At 39.7% G+C, this 22,485-nt stretch overlaps 1 protein-coding gene across 1 annotated transcript; it reads left to right on the top strand.

The window, feature by feature from the left end:
- Nucleotides 1–7,338: 7,338 nt before the first annotated feature.
- Nucleotides 7,339–21,605, top strand: LOC108105837 (hemicentin-1). Its single transcript, XM_041818649.1, has 12 exons — nucleotides 7,339–7,342; nucleotides 7,643–7,684; nucleotides 7,900–8,105; nucleotides 8,164–8,229; nucleotides 8,293–8,332; nucleotides 8,427–8,582; nucleotides 8,680–8,808; nucleotides 10,507–10,644; nucleotides 13,596–13,760; nucleotides 13,885–13,944; nucleotides 14,953–15,039; nucleotides 19,206–21,605. Exons 1-12 carry the CDS (start codon nucleotides 7,339–7,341, stop codon nucleotides 19,946–19,948), a joined length of 1,836 nt encoding a protein of 611 aa, XP_041674583.1. The 3' UTR covers nucleotides 19,949–21,605.
- The last annotated feature ends 880 nt before the right edge of the window (nucleotides 21,606–22,485 follow it).

Below are 22,485 nucleotides of genomic sequence, written 5' to 3'. Positions count from 1 at the left end.
GTCAAGTTGGCCACATTCATTTTTTATGCCAGCTGCTGCTGCCGGGCACTTCGGCGACAGCCTGTTGAAATTTAAGACAATTTAAGTTAAACGGTTTGAACCGAAACAAAATTTGCGTTTGCCTATCCCAAATATTTTGTTATTTGATACTTCTCCAAGGGCTTAAAGCAACATTCGTAAAATGTTTAGATAAATTATTTATATCTTAAGATAGACCTTTTACTTAAGCCACTGGCTGATTTTTAAATATTGCATTACTTTGTTTATTGGGGGTGTGCTGCTTTGAACTTTTAGTAAGAAATCGTAAACAAAATTTTCACTTTTAAATGTTTTGTTAAAGAAGTGGTACTAAATATAAGTAATACATTTTCAAGCCTTTCCCTTCCTTTTTTACTTTTACCTTTTTTAATTACCAAACTTCACTTAGCTTGCTCTACGTGGAATCCCTCAATGACATTAAAACAGATGTCGCCAAAATGACAAGAAAAAACAAAGGCAGAGGGGGTGGTAACATTTACATTTGCCTTCAACGAAAGCAACTGGCCGCAAAATAAAAAGCCAAAGAGTTGGCCACAAAGTTACTGAATAATTCAACGAATGTCCTGCCAACATTTTAATTTAAGTTTGCGCTTCGACGGTCCGCAAGATAAGGAATTGCCGAAGAAACTGCGGGTGGAGTTGGTTGTATTTATTTACACTTTGCTGGCCACCAAATGACGGCCACAAAAATTAATAGAAAAGTTTCCCCAAAGACACTCGGCAAACAGCAATGGAGACGCGAGGCGGAAAGAACAAATTATGCAGCAATTTCATTTTGATATTTTTGTCAACACAGGGATGAAAGGATGTTAATGTAAATGACCGCCCCTAAAAGAAGCCCGCAAAAAAAAAAGAGGAAAAGGAAAAACTTTTAATAATGTCTCGAAGGGCGCACTTTTTATTTCCTTTGTTTCTGCCGGACTCCGCCGGAAAAAGAGTAACCACAAACTCTTGTTCACACTTCATTTATAATTCTGGGACAGAACGGACTGAACCTTTGTTGTGATCCAGACCCTAATTATTATTTCCATGAATTCCAGCCTAGATGCCTTGGCGGAGAGTAAATTATGTTTACGATTGCATACCTGGGACCGTCGGTCTTGACTTTGCCACATTAATGCAATCCCATTCGTTTTTATATTCCATAGAAGTTTTTTCCGTCTGTGCTGTTTTCTTGGTTTTCTCTGGCTTTATGGCACACTTAAGGCAGTTGGGACCAAGTTTGCAACCTGAACCTTTCGATTTTATTAAATCTGGCTTGGAATTTCGAGGTTGGTTTTAAAGACTAAACGAGATTGTAAATAGAACTATCCATTTTACACAATTTACTGAGTTAAGTGTGTCTATTTACAGATGGAAATTACAATTTCAAATATTTCCGTTTTACAAATACCATTTACAGGAAGTTTACAAATACCTACAATATTTCACGAATGCTATTTACAGAATCAATGGAGTTCTTAAACAAGAATAATATTAAAATTCCATTTAATTACAAATCAAAACAATACGTTCAACCGCGTCAAGAATATGAATAAATTTGAATATTTATCTCATTAAATTGAATCAGCCCAATTTACACCTATTTCAGGCGAATTCGTCGGCCAACCCAAACCACACAATGCCATTCTCCCCACAATCCCAAATCCAAGGCATATGTTAACTGTCTGTACGTGCCAGACTGAAAATGGCGACTTTATGCCTGGGTAAATGGTTGTGTCTCAGTTCCATTTCGCTGCCCCTACTTTCACCATTTACCCGCCCCTCGTGACCATTCTGTCTGGCTGTCGACATATCTTAATTCCCATAACCAGGCGAAAGGCTGCATGAATTTCAAATTCAATTTGGCGCATTTTACATAATTTATTAAACAAAAGGCTCAACAGTAGAACAACAACAAAACGGCGTAAGAGCAGCTGAACGTTTTATTGCATGAGCGACGGCTAACAAGGCACTCGTGTGTGTATGTTTGTATGTGTTAGTAGGGGGTTCTGTATGTGGCTGAGCAAGAATGTGTTTGATAGGGGAAACGTGGCTTTTTACATAAATAATTTAGGTGTGAAGATTAAAACGTTGCGATATGGCTGAAATTGTTGACAACTTAATTTGTGAAGTGGTTTCTGCGGTGGGAACTGTTTGACCGGAAATGCTCGTCGGGCATTTTCATGGCTCACCTAGAAGTATGCAACGAAAAGTAGTGATTTCAATGGCGAATCTTTTTTTTTTTTATTTTTTTTTTTTATTTCGCCGGAATCGTTCAGGCATTTGAACATAACCGGGCGTTTATCAGGAAATTAGTTATGGTACTATGGGTGTACCTAGAAATGGCGAATCAAAAATGATCGAGCACTCGGCACTTGAGTCACGCAACACCATCCGGAAGACAGTATGGCGGCCCATATGTAATCAGCCCGGGAAAAAAGAACATAAAGCCAATTGAATTATTGAAAAATTAACGAGCTCGAAATAAGCGGCAGGAAGGCAGGAGCTTGAAGTGCATTTCTGGACGCGTAAGTGTGTGAAATATTGCCTGAATAATGCAGTACACTCACGAGTTGGATTCACTGCTGCCGGCTGTCGATTGCTGCACTTGACACAACTCGACCTCCGATTGCCTCTCTACCTCATGCCTGGTTGAAGTTTAATTGCCGTCATCTGTTTGTTAATTGCTACATAATTGTTTGAAATAAATTCACTTACGACTCGTTTCGCTCCGTTCTTCGCTCACTTGGCTCTGTTCGCCCATCTTTCGTTGGCAAGATGTCGCCAGTCGTCGAAGCGCTGACGGGGCGTATGAGTAATGCTCTGCACAGTGTCAGGCACTTTTGATGGTCATGCAGTTTGCATGTAGTTTAATTTCCCACTGTCACATCGCCGGGTTGAGTGAGTGTTGTTTGGCAAGTGAACGAGTTGAGTGAGTGACAGTACCATGTTTAATTCAGGATTGGGTGGACTTTGTTGTACCCAAAAAATGGAAAAGAGAGAATAGCCTTACTGCTTTTTGATTGGGTGGGCTCAGGCATATTCAAAGTCTAGACATTTCAGAATGCTTAAAAAAATCGACTTCTTTATTGTTATTTATATTAAAGTATTCTTGTATTCTTGGTCTTTCGAAGAATTGTTTTTATTTGGCCTTTATAGTGAGATCTCCTCATTTTAACTGAGCAAGCCACAATTATATTAGCGTAGTCCCACCTGCTCGTAATCCTTTCTACTGCATTTGTCACAATCATTAATTAAAACGTTAAGCACCATTTAAGCATAGCTGCTGTCAGGTGACTGAAGCTATGGCCAACACCTAAAGAACCCCGTCAGCCACTCCAGTGGAGCTGAGCCCCAAAGTCCCGGATCCGACGTGCTGGCAACATAAGTCATGAGAAGAGGAGCACTACAGTGCAGCGGGAGGATGTTTTATGTTTTCGCTCACTTTCCGACATATTTTCGCACATATTTTGTTTTTATTTGCAGCACGCTTCGGGTGTTGAACTGACTTGAGCTGTTGCAGCTGCCAACGACACTCCTCCAGCTGGACTGTCCTGATTTTCAGTCTTGTGCCTTCGTGTCGTTATGAATAATGAGTTTTCTTGCTGCACTGTAATCTTCGCACTCGCCTGCTCAGTACATTCTCTCGATTTAATTAAAGTTCTTAATGAGTTTTCTGTAACGCTTCATCGATCAGGTCGAACCTGGAATTGAACCATTGTCTTGTCGTGAAACAAGAAACTTGTTACACAGTCTAGAGATTTTGGTCGGGACACACAATAAGTATCCTCGTAACATGTGTACTTCGAGTTCATTTGTCTGCCAAGTTGGCGAAATGCACTTTTGCCGCATCTGCAATTCGTTCTGCGGTCTCCTCCGTTTTCCCTGAATATATGAGTATATATATCTTTGGGTAGATATTTGCTTTGCATTCTTAGACACTTTTTCTTACTACCCCCTCTATTCCCTGTGCACAAATTCATGACATTCTACGGCTTGGGTTTGTTCTCTCGGATTTTGTGGGAATCTGGTTGGCATTTACTCTATGACAAAAACTAAACAATTTGCACAAAGCATTTCGTATGCTTCCAGCTAGAGTATGCATTCCTGATTATCAGTTGCTAACCTGTTGGGTTAGATAAACAGAACGAAAGGTTACTTTATAGACGAGATACTTGGCACAAACCATAGAGCTTAGTATGTTAAACAATATTAAACATTATATATTTTGCAGTTACCCAATACTGAAGAGATATTTACCTTACCTTGCCTGATTTAATAACACTACATAGGCAAAAGCGTTGCCCAAAGCTGGCCTCCATTCCAGTAATTTAATCGCCCCCCAATTTAAACCTTCGGTAATCAAAATTCAATACAATCATCTTGTTTTGGCACTTAAGCTTTAATGTAAATAGACCTTAGAGCCATCGGGCACCTTATTAAGCACACGTACAACCACAGTCACAGCTGGGTGTTGGGCAATAAAGGAGGCCCATAGAGTTAGTTGCCAGTTAATTGCATAATGACCGAGAGCCGGCGTTTAATCAGCTCGTTTGTCAACAAAGTGCAAGTATAATCAGTTTGTGGACCATTCGCTCAGTGAAGATTTCTCCGCCTTGTCAAACGCTAAACTAATTACGTATATGCAATGTGATTATTAGCTCCAAGCTGATTAGACCTCTTTGGTGGTAAGGGAACGGTTGAACGGTTGAGTGGGTGCCTGTAAGGGGCAGCCAAGTGTCCTGGACGATGCCCACTTAACGAAGGCCATATAAGCCGCAATAATGACCCGCACAAGAAGCATCTGTGATACGGGAAAAAAGCAATGTGCTCGTTGTCCAAATATTTGTTGACATATTGCGGATTTAAAATGATTTGTGGCTGCCAATCCCCGGGAATTAAACAAATACATTTGAATAATGGCAGGCAATCAGCAAACAAAACGCAAGACTGATTGCCGGCAATAAAAGTGGACCATAAAAAGCGATAACATCATATTTATAAGCGCCGTCAAGACCCACGTCCCAGCCATCGCTGCCATCGCTGCCATCTCCCAAGGCGCTGGCAAGCGTTGAAAGCGATTATATGCGTAAATATAAAAATGGCAAAAAGACAAATAAACGACAATAAACGGCCAGCAAAAGTATTCCTTGAGCTCCTTGCCTCCGTCTCCCAAAGGCATCCCAAGCCAAATAAACGGAAAAAATGGCCAACAAAAAAGATGGGCCCATAAAAAGGGAAGCGGAAGGAAAGCTTTGTGGAGACCTAAGCAGCTTACAGTGGGGAAAAAAATCGCAAATCTTCGCTTAAACTATTTTTATTATGTACTTTTCAGTGTAACTAATAAAATCTGAATTTTAAATAATCAGTTTTTTACAAATATATTCTTGAAATTTTTAAGCTATTACTAATATATGTGTTATTGATAAATTTTACTCTGTATTTGGCCAACCCATCCACTGTATCTGCAGTTTATTTGCGGGCATTTTCCGAAAATCGAGTAGGCGGCACGTCTGGGCAAAAGTTTTCTTTTGTGTGTGTCCTTTGTTTATGACGACCATTTGGTTTGCGGAGACCGTCGAGATTAGGCTGGAGAATGGGAAGGTGAAAGCTGCTTTTGGCCTGGCTAACTTACCATCACCGCAACCTGTAATCTCTCTACCCATGGTGAACTTTAATTCCGCCAATCTGGAAATCGTCTGCATTCCAGTAAATTGCGTATTGGTTGCTTTGAATTCCATTCACCGGAGTTGGCATTTTAAAGCCATAACCTGTAGTCCGTAAGTCACTTTTAGTAGGTTAAACTGCATTAAAAAAGCAAAATAAATAAATACTATTAATAAAATTAATAATTATTTGGGAGTGTTTGAAAAGTGCAAATATTTATTTAGTTTAAACCATAATGAGTAGATATAGTACAAAAGCTACAGTTCTTGATTATTAAAGCGCTTTTTATTAAGTACTTTCAATTTTCTAATTTTACTGGGCATTGAAACAGTTCATCACAGCCGAGTCTAAGTTCATAGTGTAGGCTCATTGAAAGTAGCTGGCAGTTTTTAGCCTCGACATTTGCCGGTGCGTTTTGTTTACACAAAGTTCAAAAGGCAGTTTAGGTTTTGAAGGGAAACTGCCGCCGTCGAGCCTGACAAATTGAATGGCCGCCCGCGTTTGCACAAAGAGGCCAATGGGCGCAGGTGGACACAGGACAAACAGAATCTCGGACGCCAGATCGTGAATGGAAGCTCTGGAGCTCTCACTGATTGACTGGTGTCCAGAGTCGAGAGTCAAGAGTCCAGAGTTGAGGGCTGTGTGTCATGTGAGCCATGTTGACACACAACAGCTAGAGAGCTATATAACAAATTAAATCCGAAAAAAACTTAAATACAAATTACGAATGCAAAGGCTAAGCTCAGTCAAATGGGGTTTATTTTACATTGCCGAAAAGCGAGAATGACCGGCTCTCTTCTAAAGGATTAGGAACAAAAAAGAGTCAGGGACAAATCTCAGTGGCGATAAAAAGCTGCTCATTAAACTGCCAAAAGAAAAGTGAAACAGCATTCAAATGGCGGAAAGCTGTAGAGTGCAACCTGTCAGGTTGAACTAAGGAAAAAATATGTAAGAAGAACGAAAGACGGGAAAAACGGCAGCTAAACTGTACGGAGAACGTGCTAAAACGTAAATCAACAGCGAAAATCGTGTTGAGCATTTTTTCGTAGCTGAAAAGGCATAAACAGCAGCTGCTCTGGGAGAATTGAAGTTGAAAAGTGCCAGCACAAAATCCAGATGGGTCGAGGATAGGTAAAGGCATGGGGAATTGGGGGCGGAAAGCCAATGGCCAGTGGCAGGAAACGGTAGCAGTTGTCCTGCTGGCAAAGGAAAACTGACTGACTAAAGTGAACGTAATTCAATATGCGGCGCCGTGTTAAAAGCTGTAAAAATGCTTAAGCGTTTTTCAATTTGCCAGGTTTTATGTTACGGACATCGCTTGTAGCTGCTCTTCAAGGCGAATGCGATTTGCTGCTAGCTCAAATTTCCTCAACGCTTGAGAAACTCATTTGTAAAGTAAAGTGTCTGACATGACCATAAAAGGAAGGGGTGAATATTTCCGATATTGCAAATAACAGTCACAAACAAATTTGACTTCTTTGCCATCCGGAAAAAAAATGTTGAACCGAACATCGCTAGTTTGCAATTTGCGTCAAGTTTTTATTTGGAAAATTTCCTGCCCAACACCTTTCACCTTTTTTGCGCAAAATTTCCTGCCCTGTTCGAAAACAGTAGGAAAAGTTTCCGATGCAGCTGGGGTAAATGGGTAAAATGGGTAAAAAGTGCCAACGTAGCCAGAAACAATTAAACTTGAACTTTTGTCATGGAACGAATGCAATAAATGAAACTAAAAACAAAAATCTGAAAGCGCAGCAGGAATTTCTGCCGTATCAGCAAAACATGGCGACAGACACAATTTCCGTCCTACCTCCTGTCCAAGACAAAAGTTTTTGGCACAGCGTGGCTAATTAATTTTTGTTTATTGCCCATATGCAGTGGGCAGCCAAAATTCCCTTGTAGAAATTAAATTAATTAAATGTTCTAACGCTCTTAATTTCATTCGTTTCGCTTACAGGCAAACACACGCGACTGGACACCCAGCAGGCGGCACAGGAAGGTAATTAATATGCTCTCATTTCCCCTTTTTTCGAGGGCCCCACGGGACGTAAGCGCAATGTGCCGCAGTGCAGCGGGCAAAGGATGTAAAGAAAATATCTGCTCTGTTCCAACTATGCTTTGCTAGCAAAAAGATATGAGGGAACTTTTAATTAAATGGACTCAACTTACAAAGTCACATTCTCTGAATAATTTACTTATGCTTTTTACTTAAAGAATCTGATTTTCCGCGTTTCGCGGAACCCATTGCCAATGTCACTGTCTCTATTGGCCGAGATGCCCTTTTGGCATGTGTGGTGGAGAATCTCAAGGGCTATAAGGTGGCCTGGGTGAGGGTGGACACGCAGACAATCCTATCCATCCACCATAACGTAATCTCGCAGAATAGCCGCATCAGCTTGACCTACAATGACCATCGTTCGGTGGGTTCCTTAGAAATATATATTTCATAACACTTTTACTTGAATATTTATTCTACAGTGGTACTTACACATCAAGGAGGTGGAGGAGACGGATCGCGGGTGGTACATGTGCCAAGTCAACACGGTGAGTAAAAGTGGTCTAAGTTAGTTCAGAGAATCACCAATTTAATGTCTTTATTCCCGGCAGGATCCCATGCGCTCCAGAAAGGGATACTTGCAGGTGGTGGGTGAGTATAAAAACTAATCCCTATTACTGTCCACTGACCCCGAGTGTTACCCATTGGCCTTCGATAACACGCCGTGCCTTTCTCATCCCCGCAGTTCCTCCGATGATTGTCGAGGGCCTGACTAGCAACGACATGGTGGTGCGCGAGGGTCAGAATGTCTCCCTGGTTTGCAAGGCACGTGGCTATCCCGAGCCCTACGTCATGTGGCGTCGCGAGGACGGCGAGGAAATGCTAATTGGCGGGGAGCACGGTAAGCGACCCGATTTCGCCGCATTGCACTTGGTTTAACCAGGTCCTTTTCTCCCCCAATTCCCGATTGCTTCATTCCCGAACACCCATCCCCGCAGTCAACGTGGTCGACGGCGAGCTGCTGCACATCACCAAAGTCAGTCGCCTGCACATGGCTGCATATCTGTGCGTCGCCTCCAACGGAGTCCCGCCATCGATTAGCAAGCGGGTCCACCTGCGTGTGCAATGTGAGTAAATGTCAATCGTTTGGCCAGTCAGCCCAACTTGGCTAACTGCCTGACCCTTTGGCTTAAATATAAGTTGCTTTTGCCGAAGGGCGTGCTAGATGGGAAGTTCATTAGTTCATTTTTAAATCAATAAAGCGTAAAGGTCCAGGAAAAATCTATAAAATGTATTTTTAGAAATATCCAAATATTTAATATTTTTTGGTTGCCGCGGTACAGTAAAGACTCCTAGCAAGCAATGTAACGAGTTTCCTACTTTAAACGAATTCGGTGCATCAATATTTCCTGGCTGATTTTTCTGGGTAGCGTAAAACGGAAATGGCAAAAATAACGTAAAATCCATTTTGGGCTCAACTCTCTTGCAATATTTATGGCATGTAGAGAAGGGCTGGGAATGGGAAATGTGGTTGTGACGAACGCTGAATTCAATGCGTAAAATACATACAAACCAAGGCTGCCTACCCCTACCTGCAATCGCCACTCCCCATCTCCCCTCTGTTTGTTGCCAATGCAGTTTTTGGGGCAATAACCGCAACGCGTCCTCAACATTGGCATACAAAGCAGAGATGGACGGAAAAGTGGGTGGAACTGGGTGGCAAACTGCCCACGCACTTGGCCAAAATCGACCAAAAGCTGCAGTCACGTTAAATTAATTTACCTGTGAGAGCTTGACCGTGTGTGTCCCACTGCCTGTGGCCGAAACTGTTAGAGATGGAAAGGCCTGAGCTTGGATTAAGTGCCTAAAATTTACAAACTTATCAGGAAAAATATGGAAAGTGCACTTAATATGAATGCCTTAATTTATACAGAAAATTCAATTTCATAATAAAGACACCATTGTTTGTTTTGAAAATGTGAACGACACTTCAAAGTGTTGCCACATATTGGAACTTTGAAATGTAAATATTTGAATTTATAAAGCATTTAGCTGCCAGCTTTCCCCAGCTACCATCTCTAGTCTCCATTTGCTGATGCACTGCGCTCATTTCGCTTTGTTTGTGGGTGTTTGTTTGTTTGTTTGTCGGCAGGTGTTATTTTGTGCCCCCGTGATGTGTGCGTGGCCAAAATGCGTTCACCATTCGCAGAGCAGCTTTTGTTGTTACTGTGGGGCCCACACCCACAAATAGCCGCTTTCGCCCACCCCACCCCTTTAGTATCAACAGCGGCAACAAAAGCTATTTACGCACACACACCCTGGCCAGATGGACGGCCATATCCCAGACACAATCACTCGCTCCCAGGCGCACTTTTAATGACTGAGTGCATTTTAATCCAAAAACAGTTTGTAAACTCACGTAAAATGGTATGCAAAATTCTCGGTAAAACTCGGATGGTGCCGTATAGCTGATGAAAAGTCCGTAACGTATTCGGTATGGGTGGTATGGGGCCCTGAAAAGGGCTACGGCTTGCATTGAGTGCTGGAAAAACAATTTTGTAGTTGGATGGTAGCTGCAGCTGTTGGGATAATGGATTCAATTTTAAAATAATGGAAGTGGATTACTTTCTGGAGTATTAAGTTTGAGAAGAAGTTGTCTGGGTTAAATGATGGACTCATATTTTAAGAGTTTACAAGGCTTGCAGAATATTAATATAAGAATTATTCTAAGTTATTTTGAATGTGTATTTAGTTTAATTTTATTTTTCTTTAACGAACTTTAAGTACTGACATGGTGTTATTAAATTCATTTTTCTTGTATATAGTTCCACCGATGTTATCAATTCCTAATCAACTTGAAGGAGCTTACCTGGGCCAAGACGTTATACTAGAGTGCCACACCGAAGCCTATCCAGCCTCGATTAACTATTGGACCACGGAACGAGGCGACATGATCATATCGGGTAAGCTAAGGGTGTGAAACGGTCGCTTGTAGAACTGGCTGTAAAGAAAATCGAGTAAATAAGAGCCGCATTTATTAACTGAAAAACGTTTTTAAATAAGCTTACAATGTAATCATCATGCATACCAACACCTCAGACTTCTTTACTCGCTTAAGTCCAGTCTGCGGAAAATTGTCATTGTGAAAAGCCGAAGGGAAAAACAAAATGAAAACATGCAACAGTAGCGAACGCGAAAACCTCAGTTGAGCTGATCCCGTTTATTTCCCCTTTTTCCCCGATGCAAGGGAATGCAAGTGAATGCTCATGTGGAGACCCTTTTTTTATTATTTCACATGGAAGTTTTCGGCTTTTTTACATTCTTTCGGCGTGCAATGGCTGGCCATAAAATGCGTTGCCCGTACGTACTGTGTGACAGGCTTAAAATGCACATTTACGTACACATCTGCACACACAAGATGCAGAGACATTGTGGCATTTTGAACTGGCCTGCCTTAAAGTGTCTCCTCTTTATGGGGTGACGTTTTAACAGTTTTCTCTTGATTGACACCGGACAGTTTTCCGAGAAAGTCAAAAAGTTGAAGCCAGACAGAGATTGAATATGTGTCAGAGGGGGGCCGAGCTAAGATCAAACTCAAGCCCCTCATGATATGAAAGTGCATCTTGCACAAAAAGAATTTTCTTAAGTCATCACAACGTCATTTTCCTGCATGATTTACCTAACACATTAGGCCTGAACTTTAAGTTGATGTCGAACACCAATATTTCAAAACACAATAATATTAATTAACCTTAAAGCTCTCAAATGCTTTCCAAATTAAATACGGTCAAAATTTAAATAATCAAAACTAATAAATAACATATTTGATGCGCGGAAAATAGGCAATTCCAGCATGAAATAATTTCGCTAAAATCGGTCCACAATCTAAATTGAATAAAGAAAATGGAAACTGTCTGAAATATTATTTTGTTGCTGAAATTATTTAAATATAATCACATTGCCATGGCATATTTCCCCGGTTGCCAAAATACCAGAGGGAGGCAAATATGTGCAACAGTATCAATTGACTGCCGGAACTCATTGCGATTTTGGTAAATTAATACGGAAAATACATATCATTGTTTGCACTCCATGCCTCCCAAAATGATATTGGGGATTTTAAATTACTTTCTGGGAGAACTTTATGATCAAATATTTTCTGGATAGTATTAATTTCTCAATGATAAACCAAAGAAAACCAAAAAAGCCATTCCAATATAAGCCAGCCCCTATGACTTATTGATGGCATATGCATAAAAATATAGCTAAATATAGACGAGCCTTTGATGGACTGTCATTTGGTTTCATTTTATGCTTAAATGTCACTTTGTTTGTTCGATAAGGAAGACATAGCCATGCCCAACTCGAAAGGCGAAGCCATGGCCCGGCTTTTGCTGTCTCAGGTAGAAAATAGTGAGGCGGAAATATGACATTTCATATGCACACACGCACAGGCGACAAACTGAGCCACAGCTAGGAATATGCGAACCAAGATATGAGATATGAAAGCCACGGTCATGATGTATGGCTAACAGCCACCAAAAGTTTGGGTAATAAATTTTAGCCTCTTTCCCATAGAGTTCCATATAACTATCTACGAACTGTGGTATGAAAATGAAAGAAGCATGGAAAGTATATAGGTATATTTATGGTTCAAGAGGTCTAAAATATATTTTCGTTTTGCGGCTTTTAAAGTGTTACCAAGACTTAAATGTTACCTATAATACACTTTAATGCTTGGGATATATAGGATACAATTTTTTCCATACGTTAAAAACTCCTCTATGAAATATTATTTCTCATATATAAAAAAGTTTATAAACTGCCCTCGTTTAACTGTCTACAGCAGATGCCATATATCACAAGCGTATAGTTTATAGTATGCCAGTTTGCGGGGCAGAACAAGCAATTCTACAAGCAGTTCAAGAAACCGAAACTTTCCTTTAATGCGGCTGGTATTAAAAGTATAAAGTTCCTTGAAAGACTTGGCGGGCAGGGAAAAGAATTGCTGCCGCCGATGATTATGAGAAAAATTATATATTTGCGTGTCGGAGGGACTTACATGTGGGCCTACGGATAGTTGTTGTGGCATGTGCAGAGAGATGGAGAAGTATCACAAAAGGTGACTGGGTCTATAAAAAGAAGTCGCAAGAGCGGGTCACATGCAAGTTGGGCGCTATGTGGAAAATTGTTTTTCCCCCATTGTTTGGGGCTGACGAAAAAGAAAGAACAAGGAAACTTAAGACATTTGTCACAAACACACATATACACACTGGCATAGACAAAGGACAACATGACGTATGGGTAACATGCGATATCGCCTTACAATGCGCCAAGCAATCAAAGTGAAATTAAGTTTATATATTTAATGCTACTTACTGCTAGCTAGCTACTTGGTCTCGTTTTCCCATCGTACTAGTAGTAGAGCGCCCGAAAAAGTAGGCAACACAATACGAAATGAAACGAAACGAAATGGAACGAAATTAAAGCCGCAGACGGCAGAAGAACAAAAGTTTTTCTTTTAGATTTTCACTGATTAATGAGAAAAGTTTTAGTTGGCGATGGCAATGGAAATGGCTGAAGAACTGCGCCAGTTTTAATTACACACACACTCATTGAAGGCAAGAGCTGGGGGGAGGGTCGGAAGTTGGATGGTATGGGTGTAATTAGTTGGGGTCCTCCGATTGAGAAAGCGACTCACTTCACTGCACATGGCCAGCACCAACAACACTAACAGCAGTGGTAGCCCAGTGCAGGTGACATTAATTAATTGATTTTTTCCACCACCTTACACATATTTTCCAACCATAACGCTATTGCTGGAAAATTGTCTCTGTAATTTATGGCACGCCCACTTTAAAAGGATGCCGCCGTCGACTGACTGACAGTTTTTCCACATATTTCGCACTTTCAGACACCTCGCGAGCCGGCGATAAATACGAGACCACATCAACCGTCAGCGGTTACACAAAATACATGAAGTTAAAAATCCGCGCCGTTGGCCCCAACGATTTTGGCACATATCGCTGTGTGGCGAAGAACTCTCTGGGCGAAACTGATGGAAATATAAAACTGGATGGTAAGCGGATATATATTGTAATTTATTTTACTTTTTTATCCCTTGACATTGTTACAATGTATTTAATTTAGATATATAAAGTATATAAATTTAAACAACTGACTTTATCCTTAATTGCCTACAGAAATGCCAACACCAACAACGGCCATTATTTCAGAGATGTCCTTGCTCAACCGCAGCTATGGTAAGAGTCCATTTTGTTTATAGCCATCAAAGTATATTTAACTTTTTAAAGTTCGCTTTGTGCTGTAAACTTTAAAGAGCCAAATAAATTGGTAAACAGCTTAAATTTGCATTATGTCCAGTTCAGAGCCATTCGATCAACTCCCTAATTGATTAAATTTCAATCATAAGCATCGAAGCATAATTTTTTTGCTTGGTCATGAATTATATAACACAATAATGGGTTTTTAATTTTATGCACTGCAAAGCACAATATCACCGTCAGCACAATACATTAAATTGGTTCATAAGGGCAAAAAAACATGAATGTCATAGTTAAGGATATCGCGTTTATAGCAATCATCATCTGGAACTATTCACTAGGCAATTAAATATTTACCAACTTGTAATTGCTTTCTTTAAACTTGATTTTACTTGTACCTGAGAAAAATCACTTAGCGTTGTAGCTTTGCTAAATGAAAGCGATAAGAGTCCGAAACATGTTGAAATTACAGTAATTAACGCGAATAGCCGAAAACACAAATCATCGTAAAACCACACACCATATAGGACCGCACCCCATTCCTCATCCATCCAGCCACCTCGTTTCGACTCCATCAAGTCAAAGTTGCATGCAATTTCAGTTACCGTTTCTTCTGTTTCGCCCTTTGTTGGTTATTCTCTGGCTTTGTTGGCCCTCTCAAAGGGCTATTAAATGCAAATAAATGCAAAAATTAAATAAAAATACCTTAGCATACAATTACCCTGGCATCTGTGTAAATGTGTATAACTAAATTCTTTTTATATGGTTTCTCTTTCTCTTCATTGTTTCCAAAAAAACAAAAAAATACCTTCCTGAATTTGAATATTTCTTTCATGTTATGCCCTTCTCCAACAAATAAAAACAACCAACAACAACAACCGCCATCACTCACGTACCGCGTTATCCTGAACTCTCCCTGAACTATATATCTCGACTCCTTGACTGACGCTTGCTGCATAAAATTAAAAATGTGTAAAAAATATAAAGATGGCAAGAGACGTCATAGAAATAAATTTGACTCGGCTAACGCTCTGCCTGATTATGGGGTTGAGGAGTGGCGTGACGGTGCCCAAGGTAAGTACTATATCTCCATCTGCACCAGCCTTTCATCCGTTCCAAAGACCCCAGCAATCCAGCATCCACCATCTACCATCCCCCACCACCTCGATTCCCCCTTTATTTTTTCATGTCTATCTCTTCTTTAGTGGCATTTTATGGACCGTGCTGCATTTTCTACTATATTTGCACATTGCGAGGCCAAAGTTGCCTCTCGTGGTTGCATTTTTTTTTCATGGCATTCATTTCGTTTCAAGTGCGTCGCCGTGTGATCTCATAATTTCAATCTTTCTCTCCTTGGCCGAAAACTTGGACTGCGCATAATATGGCCGGGACTTTGCCGGGCCAAGTGTTAAGCACAAACGTTAAAAATTAATTAAATTTCCGTGCTCTATGCGAAATGACGGCTTTCAGTCCGTTGCCTTGTTGTTATTTTCATTCATCCGCTTTCCCCAGCAAATACAAATTGCACTTGGTTTGCCGCCGGTATCTTGGATTTGTATAGTGCCATAAGCATTGACGGGAAAAGCAATAAATGGGGCTTACAGCACAATAACTTTGGCAAACAAAGAACACGAAATTCGCAACGGATAAGACAGATAAAGCAGAAGTGCAACTTTAAATGGCAATAAAGATTTTTATTTCCCTAGTAAAACAGATAAAACATATCCTAAAATACTTTCGAAAAAGACATTTGGTGATGAGAAATGTCCATTGCTATTCTATTGAAAACTGATTTAATTTTTGTACTCTTTATGAATTTCCTGTAAAAGCCGTTTTTCACAAATTCATCAAATCGTTTAACCCAAAAAGCCAAAATAAAACAAAGAAAGCATGAAAAAATGCAAATAAAAAATGTGTATGCATTCCATATTGTCACATTTTGAATCCATGTTGGACATTTCACCCCGTTGTATCTGTCGCTTTGAGTTTTGTGGTTCGGTGTTGATCTGTTGATCCCTACTGCTGCAAGTCAAATAAATTGTGCAGCAATAAAAATGCCATCGGGCGACAGCAAAACCAACAAGTGGTGCCTGAGCAATAAAAACTAGCGACATTGTTGATTGACACTGACATTTTGGCCATGTCAACGACAAAGTCCATCTCTCTGGCCATCTATCCAGTATTTGCAAATGTTTGTTTTTGTTTTTCGAATGAAGGTGTGGTGTGTGTAGAACACGTGTCCCCTGTTGCATTCGTTTTTATGGGCTGTCAAATTTGGCGGCTAAACGCCCCCCGGATATGATAGTAGATATGCTGAATTCCAACCGCATCGGCCAGCCAATTAGCCATAAACAGTGGCTTTTCAAATTTTCTGCCGTATGCGCTTTAGGCTGAATTAATCCTTGCCGAATTACCAGGCCGAAACGAACGAAATGGTATTATTCTGGTTTCCTTTTTGTCCGACTTATTTCTGCTTGTGTTTATTGCATTTAAAATGCAATTATTTAAGGCACGCGTCCGTAAAATGCCGTTCAACCGACTGCACTAATGAACTGAAGCCCAAAACTGCTTCAGAGGGGGCGTGGCCGGCCCTTGTCCGCCCAACTCTGATCCTGTCCCATTTGGCTACAGAGTCCCGGCTCCGGAGGCATTCGTGCATTGCAAGCACCCAAAAAGGGAAAATAAAACGAAGAATGAAAAAAAAAAATAGATAAAATGCCTGTTCATTGTGGGAGAGTCTACAGTTGGTGGGAGGAAAACCCAGGCGATTGGATATCTTGCAAGTGGGAGGGGGAGAGGGGTTTCTCCCACTGGGTCGTAGACTTTATTGATTCAACATTGGAGTTTGGGGCTCCAAGTTGCTGGGAAAACTTAATGAAGACGCCTAGCTACAGATGCTGAACTCGAGCAAGCAATTAGGATGAGGGAGATTGAAGTTTCAAAGAAATTGGCAAAAAAAGAGTTACCATATTTTAATATTTTTGCAATCTTAAGAAAAATATTTTTAAAACTAAAAACCAAAGAAGCATTTGCTGAAATCCAAAACAAATTACCTTTTTTAATCTCTAAACTATTTTACTAAGAGCTCATTTCAATTTAAGGCAAATCCGTTGGCATCTTTTATGGCATCGAAATAATACAAATATTTGTTCTATAAAACTCCACTCCAAATATGCAAGAAATATGGATTTTATTTGGATGCTGCAGCGTGAGATAAAGAAATAATGTTGGTATTCCATATATTATTTAACTGCATTCAAAACAAAATGCTGGCAAAGTGTACCGCAAAATGCCATTGGGAAATGCTTTTTTGATTGATTGCCGATTGGCAGTTTCGACGTTGATTTCTCCGCGAATCGGTTCGGTTTATAAATAAAATATCACAAAAAAAAGTACGACTGAACCAAGCCGAAAAACCAAAAATATAAAAAAAAGCACACGACAAAACAAAAAGGAAAACCCGGCCAAAACGGAAATATTTATTGCCTCACATCAAATGAAATATGCCATCAAAATTGTCTGGCTGTTGGTTGACACCTTTTCGGTTGGCTCTCAATCAAGCGTAAATGCGGGCATTGACTGTCTGCTTGCTTTGGATTTCTCACTCTGCATCAATCCATATACTGCTGACATAAATCAAATGCCAAAGGGGAATAGGTGGCACTTTTTTGCTTTGCCTTTAAGCAGGCCGAGGAAAACAATCAAAATGATGCTGGATGCCATATGTGTGTCGGATCTTCAGGGACTTTTGTTTGCTACACGTTTGAAGTAGGCTTATGAATCGGAAGGATTCCCGAATGAATTTCCCATACTTAGCTTAATGGTTTCACATGCTCTATCGTATAAAAATCACTGCTTTAAGTCGAATCGTTTTTGCAGACAATTCAATTTCGCTTTTCGCCCGCCAACCCATTCCCAATGTACGCATCTATCACTTTATATTTATGACTCTGACTGTTGTGAAAACAGCCTCATCCCACCACACACTGCAAAAACCATTCAGAGGCAAGGGAATGAGCTCTTAAAGCCCACTTTGTGGTTATTTATGGGGTCAACCGACGAAAAGTCAAACGCCAAAGATTAAAAGTAGATAAAATATATTTAATAGCCCCCGCAGGTCCTGCCCTATCAACAACACACCCATTACAGTGGGCTGTACAGCAAGAAATATACCCAAAGGGGTGGAAATTAGAAGGATAATGATGGATTGTGGTAATTAAAGAATGATTTTTTAAGTGGACCTCATTATGACTTCGGTGCCAGTTCTTTTTCGACTGACATATTTTCCCCTTTCTCGCCCACAGTGTATATATATATTTGTATATCCGACATTGACGTGCGGTCAACAAAGTGCGTTCAATGACGTGCATAAAAACCAACAGCAGCAGAAAACGCCACAGAGACACTCAATCAGCCAGAGACAGTGGGTGGTGGGTTGGGAAATGTGAAAGGGCGGACAAAGAACGGTGAAATATGGCCAAGTAATCGCTGTCCGAATGCTCCTTGAATGCCTTGACGTTATAAAGAAGTACAAAGACGTTGTAAAATGTCGGAATGTCCTGTTAAATGTGTGTATAAAAAACTGTGAAAGCGGGAACTGCGGGAGGTCAACAAGCGGAATGAAGTCGATGGCTCAAGTGGTCTGCGTTAATAAAACACTGAAGAATGAGACAGCGGGGCGTCTTTTTAAAGTATTCATATAGTTTAAGTTGTAGGGTGCTTTAATGAACTAAGAAATAACTGACAAACAGAGAGACTGACTTTTACCAACACAACAAACTATGCTATATATTCATATTTCGTGCCTAATTTAACTTTAGCTGAACTTTAATTTCAAAATTAATTTTCCCCCAAAAATAACAGAATTATAATAAGCGCCAAAGTATTTATGCCACTGATGCTTTAAGCCAGGGACATAAACCAGCAAAGTAACCCTCGCACGCACACAATGAACTATTCAGTGCACAGCATACATTCCGTCAGGGAAGACCAATTTACTTTAATGCCACCCAAAATCCATATCCCACTCGATGGCACTCCACCATTCCACCGATCCACCTCTTGTCCTGACCAAAAACCCAACCCTGTGATGATAATGTATCCAGTGCCAATTTGGCATCCGCCGAACGCACAAAATAAATGAAAACATAAACCCAGACTAACCAAAAAACTGATTACTACATGCTTTCCCTCTCGTTCACTATCGTTATGTCTCGCTCTCTCTCTCCTTTTTCCCACAGGCAACCATGCTGGGAACAATGGCGATAACAATCAAACGCCCGTGCGTAATCCGCCCGGAGCATTTCACAATTCTGCAGGCTCACTGGCGCAGCATAATCTACTTGCTAAAATAATGCTCGGCATTAAAACGCAATCATTTGGGATTTTCAAACGTTTATCGAGTTCTTTCCCGACGGCTGCGAAGCAAGGCTCCCTTTGGCTGTCGACATTATCGCTGGGCTCGCCAAGTCGGTGGCGTATGAGTAATATGGAAAAACGGCCGAATACACCGGAGACCGTTGTCAACGACGATACTGCCTTTGAATGCTGGGAGAGGAGAAATCATTGCGGGAATAAGAACAACATAACCAACAGCCCAACAAGGTGGGCGGGGCATTCGCGCATATTTCACATTGCTCATACGCCGTGTGGCGCGTCAACGCAGCACTCGAAACGCCAACACGAACGCCTATACGAACGCCAGTGGCAATGGCTGTGGAAATGGAAGTGGCAGTGGCAGTGGCAGTGGCCAATGCTCATTTGCATAGTAATATTGGTTGGCTGTTTCGTTCGGTGGCTGCCAATGTTGCTGCATTTTATCGGCCGCCACATCGGAACATTTTCTATTAGCGCGACGCATAGGCAACATTTAATGTGCACATTTTGGGCCATCCGTGGTAATAAGGTTGTCGCCAAAAACACCAACACCACAGCCGAGCCAAGTACCGTCGATATGCTCTGCCCTCGGAAATTTTCAAGATGAAATCAAATAATTGCAAAGGGCAAAAAGAAACTCATTTAGGGCACAAGCAGCTTGAAGGTAAAGAAAATCAAACCTTGGCCAGAGGAGGACAAGGATTAAAATGAACAGGAGTGAGGAAGTAGTACGGACAACTGCAAAGGTAGAAAGTCAGATATAGATATGTTTATACTAGAGCGTAAAATGAAAATCATGTTAGGAACGAGCTGGCCAAGAGCGACAGCTGATGTGCAGCAAATAAGGATGGCTACATCCGACATTCGGCGAATGATGTGGCTTCAGTACTTATCGGAAGTCTAACAAAATTTAATGTACCTATTAGTATCAAAATGAATGTCTTGGAATAAATATAATTTGTTATCTTTATATGATTTCAAATCATGACGTTCGAATGTAAAAATACAATTGTTTGAAAAACCGAAAAATATTTGCTGATTTAGAATCAAAAGGTTGAGAAATATAATTTTTATCTTTTAAATAAATTATTTTCAAAACTCAAATATCTTTAAGGTTTAAGTTGAAAGCCACAGCAAATAAAAAAAGTTGTATTATGTAAAAACCATAATAGATCCAATTAAATGGAAATAAATTAATTATAGTCCACAAAAAAATGCAAAACAGAAATGGCAAAAGAGTGGAAAAAACGGTTAATCAAATTTGCATTTAGATGAAAGTATTTACGCATACTCATACATAGCGAATTTACATAGTAAATTTAGCAGAATTATAAAATAAAACAGAAAAAGATTAAAGGAAAAATGTAAACCACAAAATGGCAAAGCAAAAAAGTGTGGAATTAAGTAATTCATTGGATATAAAGTTGATACTAAAACAATATTGAGATTGTTTATCCTATTTTTTATCCCAAAAATCATAGTGTTAACAATACTTTGGCTTATTCAATTAATTTGATTTGCATTGCATTTAATTTGCTCAATTTTAAATTATTTATTACCGTACAAAAGATGTAATGATTATTAACCCCAATGAATGCCATATTAATTTTAATTTCCTGCATTCCTGTTATGATTTATCATGTTGTTGAGAATTTAATTAAAGCATTTGTATACTCCCTTTAAATGTAAATATTTAAATAGCATAAGCATTAATGAGTATTAAATGAATTTAATGAAACTTCGCTGTACATATGAAAGAAAACTAAGTGTGAAACTATACCTACAATTCCATCTAAGGCTCATAGGACTTACAGGGCCCTATTTAAATATATTTATGAAACATGAAATGAAATGGATAAACGTGCTTTAGTTTTCATTTGTAAATAAATCTACCACATTTATCTATACAAGTTGAAATGAATGTTAACGCGTTAATGAAATAAAATATATATCTATAGGTGTAGGAAAACCAAAAAAAGGAGTGCAAGAACACAACCAAATTTTGCAGTTAAAATATGATGAGACCTATTTATTTAAGCCTACTTAAGAAGCTCAGAAAACTTAAACATGAAATCGGAAGATTATATATAACACGTAAGATAGCTATAGCATATGAATATATATGTATTGAGCTCTATATATGTGAATAAGTGGCATATCTATGTGACATATTTGTATGTAAATGTACGCAAAAGTTTACAGCAAAAATAAAACCAAAAAAAATACAAGCCCAACACAGTTTACTATAATTCCATTTGAAGGGCAAAACAACCTGCAATTTTCCGCAAGTAACCAACCAGAAGAATGAAATAAAATGCAGATGCTGATACATGTCTGAACTCAAATAGAAACGGTAGAGTATTGTCTTCTTGGATACTGTAAGAAATGTACGCCGTCATATGGTATGTATACTTTCCTACTGGTACAAAACATATTACTGCAAATACCATTACAATTACCACTCCTAGAAGAACACCTAATTGCCCCCACGATTTAAGAAGAAAAAGCAAGAAAAAACTGAAACATAATGGATGAAAACAGAAGCAAGGCCACAATGAAAGAAAACGAGAGTAAATACCTACACACATTCTCAGACTTTACTTAAAACCAGGCCAAACCGATTTTCCCCTTTTTTGTTTGTTTTTTTTTGCAGCTTGTTTATAGGAATTGTTGCAGCATCTCCTGCCTCTTTTGAAAATGTTGCGGCTGCCATTGAAAAGCCTTGGTGTGGAAATGAGCGAAATTTCCAAGCAATTAGCAATGCCAGAATGAAGCACGACGAAAGAACGATGTATCCTCGTCATTTTCATCTTGCAGCGGCTGACAGTGCGTATGAGCAATGCCATCTTGCTGTAAGAAGAAACTAATTATAGGAATCATGCAATCTAATTCCCTATGAACTTTAACTTCAATAGGTTTAAAAATAGTTTGGAAATTTGTTCCTACTATTTAATATAACAGAAAGCTTTAGGTATCTTCAAGCAGGAGCATCCTCTCTTTTTTGGGAAAAATGATTTTCGAAATATAATAGAAGCGAAGTAAGACAGAAGATTGAGAATCAGTGTTCACTCGGAACATATGTGTATCTCAGCTAAAAAAAAACATGCCTCACGTACAACAAAAGGTAGCTAAAAAGGTGTTGGT

The sequence above is a fragment of the Drosophila eugracilis genome, unplaced genomic scaffold, assembly GCF_018153835.1.
Source record: "Drosophila eugracilis isolate 14026-0451.02 unplaced genomic scaffold, ASM1815383v1 contig_353, whole genome shotgun sequence".
Lineage (NCBI taxonomy): Eukaryota > Metazoa > Arthropoda > Insecta > Diptera > Drosophilidae > Drosophila > Drosophila eugracilis.
The sequence above is the reverse complement of the archived record's forward strand: the minus strand, read 5'-3'. Positions and strand labels throughout refer to the sequence as shown.